This window comes from Engraulis encrasicolus, chromosome 8 (assembly GCF_034702125.1).
Source record: "Engraulis encrasicolus isolate BLACKSEA-1 chromosome 8, IST_EnEncr_1.0, whole genome shotgun sequence".
Taxonomy (NCBI): Eukaryota; Metazoa; Chordata; class Actinopteri; order Clupeiformes; family Engraulidae; genus Engraulis; species Engraulis encrasicolus.
In genome coordinates, this window is record NC_085864.1 from 28,910,519 (window position 1) to 28,915,692 (window position 5,174).

A 5,174-nucleotide genomic window follows, 5' to 3' on the forward strand; every position below is an offset into this window, starting at 1 on the left:
AGAAATGAGACTAACTTTATGAATGAAAAAAACGATGCATGTCATGTGATTTTTGTGCTGCCAAAAATATTTTCCTCAGTCAGACAAACGGGACTTGGACTGGGGGGGTACACACTGAGTATCAGTGCATATATTACTTTGGCAAAAGGCTGTATTTCAGACTGTAGCCTTTGCAGTGATTGAACACATACTTTTATTATATATTTTTTATTGTTGCATATGCATTACGCATGGTTGCGTCATCGCGTTCTGTAACTTCGCATATTGGTCCCGCCCAAGCCACCGATGATGTATTTCCGCTAAGATGGTTGTCGGTGCCTTTCCCATCGCTAAATTGCTCTACTTGGGCGTACGTCAGATGAGCAAACCTGTGGCCAACAGGATAAAAGCTGGAGCTCGGAGAAGCGAATTCTTCAAGACGTATATATGTCTACCGCCAGCTCAAAGTAAGTACCATTTGGCCGAGAAACAAACCATTCGGTGTGATGGCTAATGGTGACAGCCCTCAGGACCAAGGAAGCAAAGGGGTAGTGGAACCGAGGGTTGAACCAATCAAATCTTGTGAAGTCGCTGACTAACCAATCAGCGTTGACTACTCTGTTGGCCGGACTATCTCATTGGGCTACTCGCTTGAATGATGGTACTTGGCCCCAATGAAAACAAACGAATAAACCAATGAAATTTTGTCTGCTGATAGGAGGCGGGAATCACTTGTCATTGAGACTCCCGTGTGCATTTGAAAGTGCCTTTCTCAACATACGAGAAATAGAACTATATTAAATTCACACGAATAAACTGTGCTCATGTGTGGATATTGTTGACTTATGTTGGGCCATCCCTCTGCCTGTCACTTTGACGGGTTCAAGGAAATGCTGGAAAATGTCACGTCTTGTATCGGTGTGGATGTTTGCATTTTCAAGTACGGTAGCTTGAAATCAATGGCTCACCATTCACTGCACTCCTCACAAAATGATAACTGCAGTGAACCTAAAAAGAAGACTGGAATACCCTATCTGTAATGTTCTACTATAGGCCTACATACTGGGATGTCTGTATCTAATCTATTGTATTTCTTTTTCTATTCTATTGGCCTGCTTCATTCTATTCTATTATATATTCTACTCTGTTTTAGTCGGTATCCCATTGGTCTGACGGCCCATTAGGCTGACATCCTAGTAGTCTGACCAGACATTTTAAAACTCTGTGTGTGTGTGTGTTCTGTCTGCTCCAACTGTGTTTTCCACCGACAGTATATCACTGGATAGAGATGCGTACCAAGATGAGAATCATGGGCTTCCGGGGCTCCACAATCAAGCCTCTCAACGAGGAGGCGGCCGCTGAGCTGGGGGCCGAGCTGCTGGGCGAGGCCATCATCTTCCTGATCGGAGGGGGCTGCATGGTGCTGGAGTACAGCAGGCAGGCCGCGAACTCGCGCCGGAAAGAGGACGAGCTGAACGAGACCATCAACAGCCTGCGAGAGCAGCTGGGAGAGTTGGCCCTCACCACAGAGACTCTAGACGCCCGGCTCCGAGAGGTCAACAGGCAGCTCTTGTTCCTCCCTACCCAGCAGCCCCAAAAGTAGCCTCATCACCATATCAGTTCATAACAGCTTTATTCTGGAGGCGTGTGTGATGAGACTGATTCAGTGTCTGTATCTATGCCAAGACGAGAGTGTTGTCACAGTGCGGCACGGCCGTTATGCACTTCAGGCTGCACTTACATCTTCCTCACAACAGTTTTCTTTAGGCTGGACCGGCGGGTGACTGACTGCTGGGCCAGTGGCTGGATATGTAATGTGAGCTAACGTAATCCCCAACAGCCTAATGGAACTGGAAATTTGCTGTGATTTGAACGTATGTATTTATTTGGCTGAGTGCACACTGTGAGGTCACAGATCAGAAAGGGTGAAAGTGTTGCTCAGCATAGACAATGGTCAATTGCCAGGACCTGGCCATTTGAAACGATACATGTGGAAAGCTGTCACGCGGCCATTGCTTTTCGTGTGTTCTTCATGGGATATGAAGCATGTGTAATTGACTACTCTATTGTACATATGGTTATTCATCAGTGATTTGATGGTATGGGATGGGAAGAGTCCTCCCTTGGAATGGTGTTGTACTTGAATGCAAGTTCCTTGGTCTTGGGAAGCCATATCTCATGCTGTTTGTGTTTTCGATTGTACATATTGGATATTGGATAAAATGACAAAATAACTTAAAAAAAATAAAAAGGGCAAAATAATTTGAATATTTTATGTGATTTATCAGCGGCATTCACATCATTACCTGCACACTGGTGGCATTGCAATGTCTGTCTGTCTGTCTCTCCACCCGCAATGTTTTGGGTCTCCTGCAGGAGGCATCAAACACATAACATCACATTCATCTGATATAGACCCCTTTATTGTTGGTACACAGATGTGACGTAATTTGGCTGCATGCACGTTGTTGGCACAGAATCGACTATGCACCGCACATTTGTGAAGAAACTAGCCAGGTGTTTTTTTCCCGAAATAAGAATATGGATGGTCACGATAATGTTAGATATGAAGTGGGCGTAACACAGACTGGCATTCCTGATGGTGTCCTCGGTCCAGTAGTTTAATTTCCTGTAACCACAAACATGTCCTATGCTTCTGGAATAACGTAGCAAGTGCACTTTTAGGATCTCTATTTTTTACAACCGTACACACTTTCAGGATGGCAGGTCTTCTCTAGGGTCTGCACTGTCTGTTTGTGTGTGTGAATGTTTGAGCCAACAATGCATGCACAGTCCTTGATGACGTAACTTCTAAAGGGGTCAATTGTGTTGAGTGTCAAGTGCCAGCTCTGATTTATTTCTCTTGTTTCTCTTAAAAGTGAAAACACTATTGGCATCCACTTTCTTCATGATGGGTGGACAAACTATTTCAGCCGGTGTGCCTAGATGGTAAATTAAACTTTTTATTTTCAATCAAATTCATCTTTGGGTTTTGAAAATTAAAGAAAAATATTTTACTGTCTTCATATTCACTGCTCTGTAGGCCTACTTTCTAAATGTCACTGCATTGCTAACTGTGAGTACATGTCAAACAAACTCAGTGCAACTGAAATGTTATTGGTTGTAGAGGACAGAATCATAAGGGAATACATTGTGAAGCAAAGAGAATAGGATACTCCTTTTCTTTCTGGTGTTTTTTTGTTGTTGTTGCAGTTAGTTTTGACGGTTCATTAGCTCTGATAAACCAAAACCGGCAGCTCTAGTAAGATAGAACTGGGTTTGGACAAAATACTTACCTATACTATGAATAATCCACCGTATAGCTAGATGGCAGACTGGAAAAAATGAGACATTTTGCAGTACAACATATTTAAAGAATTCAAGCTGTTGTAATCAGCACTTAACTAGTAAATTCACTCATTAAGGACAGGGAGATCATGATTTATAGATTTTGCAGCGCTAGATGGCCCATGTAAGAGGACAAAAGAGGATTTGAATGGTCAACTCTGAGAGAGGCTGCAGGAATTGTAATGGCCAACATGTAATAAGCACATTGCACCAGAGCATGCAAGCACATGGCAAGCACTCGGCTTTTGGGCCTTGGAAAAACAACACTGGCTTTCCCATGCCTGCATGACTACCAGCAGATGGCAGCAGAGAACATTAGGCCACCAATGTCAGTGACTGTATCCCTCACCTCCAACCAAATGAAATGACTCCCCTCTGCCCTTTCAACTACCCCAAGGTGAAACCCATACAGGTGTGCATTGCACACAGCTAAGCTAATGCAGATTGCAGCTAGAACACAGTATTAAGTTATGAAATAGAAGGTCTGGTTTTGTAATAGGTGTCTATAATGCTTTGTAAGACAAGACTTACTGAGAGACACAGAAAAAGATTTTCATAACTTCTGGTGATCTGGTGGATTTTGGCTGCCTGAGAAAACTCAGGAAGTGATTGGCATACTGTCATTGTGGGGCAATCTCGTCTTAGCCATAAAAAAAGGAACCGGGAAAGCACAGCCCAGACATCTGCCCAGACATTTTTTGGACTTGCATTCCTGGAAAACTTGAAACGTTAATAATAAGGATGATGCAGCTAGCTACTGCAGGGGGAAAAACAGATAAAGACAGAATGAGAATGGCTGGACCTTTTATCCTTTGCCAATTCCCAAACCATACAGCTGTCGCCAAAGTCTTCAATTTTATCGAGTTCATTTCTACACTACCTATGATTTACTGATCATCAGGGTTGTGGATGCGGTGTTGGCAACCCTGAGAGTGCGTCTTAATATGCGACCTTGCCTCCTCCACTTGCCTACTCCACTTGCTTCTCGTCATGATGACATCACTGACAACAGCATTATATTTCAATATCTTGCAAAAGCTCAATTGTAGAGTCTTTTTCTCTTTTGCAATTGGGATGGTGAATGAAAAACAGTCCCTCAAAAGTTGTTGTGGCTAGGCCGACAGCTGGGAAACTTATTCGCTTTCTCCACGGAGGAGGGGCCAGGAGGCGGGACGAGGAGACAAGCGCAAGTGGAGGAGACAAGGTCGCATATTAAGACGTACTCTGAGTGTCTGGATTCGAGTCCTGGCCGAGCAACTCTCCCTGCGCTGCTATCCTTTAGTGAGCCGACATACATGAGAGTACCAGAAGTGAACCACAGGTGACTTGATTGACATCTTGTATGATGCTATTAAAGATAAGATCACATACAGTGCTCTGCAATAATGAGTAGTCTACATGGCTGTTGAAAAGTAACATTTTGAACAATATTTCAAAAAGAACACAGGTTATTTCCAGAATGTGCATAGAGAGGATACTACAACATTGGTTAACTGTACAACAGAAAGTAGGTTAATAATTGTAATGACATATTTTTCCATTTTTGTGAAATTAAAAGAAATATACTTGTTAACATGTACTGTGACAGATCAGGATCGTCTCTATGGGAGTTTTTTACATAGGAGTTATTCACAAAAAAGGAAAAGTATGGCATAAAAATTATATTATTGACCTTAATTTTCTGTTGTAAGATTAACAGATGTTGTATTAACCTAACTCTACACATTTTTGATATAACTTGAATGCTTATTGAAATATTGTTCAAAATGTTTCTTTTCAACAGGGGTGTACTTGTTATTGCAGAGCACTGTATGTAGGATGAATATACACACAGAAAGCAGACACGG

General features: G+C 42.5%; 1 protein-coding gene across 1 annotated transcript; it reads left to right on the forward strand.

Moving 5' to 3' along the window:
• Positions 1-240: 240 nt before the first annotated feature.
• On the forward strand, positions 241-2,247 carry opa3 (outer mitochondrial membrane lipid metabolism regulator OPA3). The gene is made up of 2 exons (XM_063204403.1): positions 241-446; positions 1,251-2,247. The coding sequence occupies exons 1-2, from the start codon at positions 305-307 to the stop codon at positions 1,580-1,582; spliced, it is 474 nt and encodes a 157-aa protein (XP_063060473.1). The 5' UTR covers positions 241-304; the 3' UTR covers positions 1,583-2,247.
• Positions 2,248-5,174: the final 2,927 nt, after the last annotated feature.

Coding starts and splice junctions, on each gene's coding strand:
- opa3 (XM_063204403.1), top strand. CDS start 305: ATGGTTGTCGGTGCCTTTCCCATCGCTAAATTGCTCTACTTGGGCGTA. Junction 447..1,250: donor ATGTCTACCGCCAGCTCAAA/GTAAGTACCATT, acceptor TTCCACCGACAG/TATATCACTGGATAGAGATG.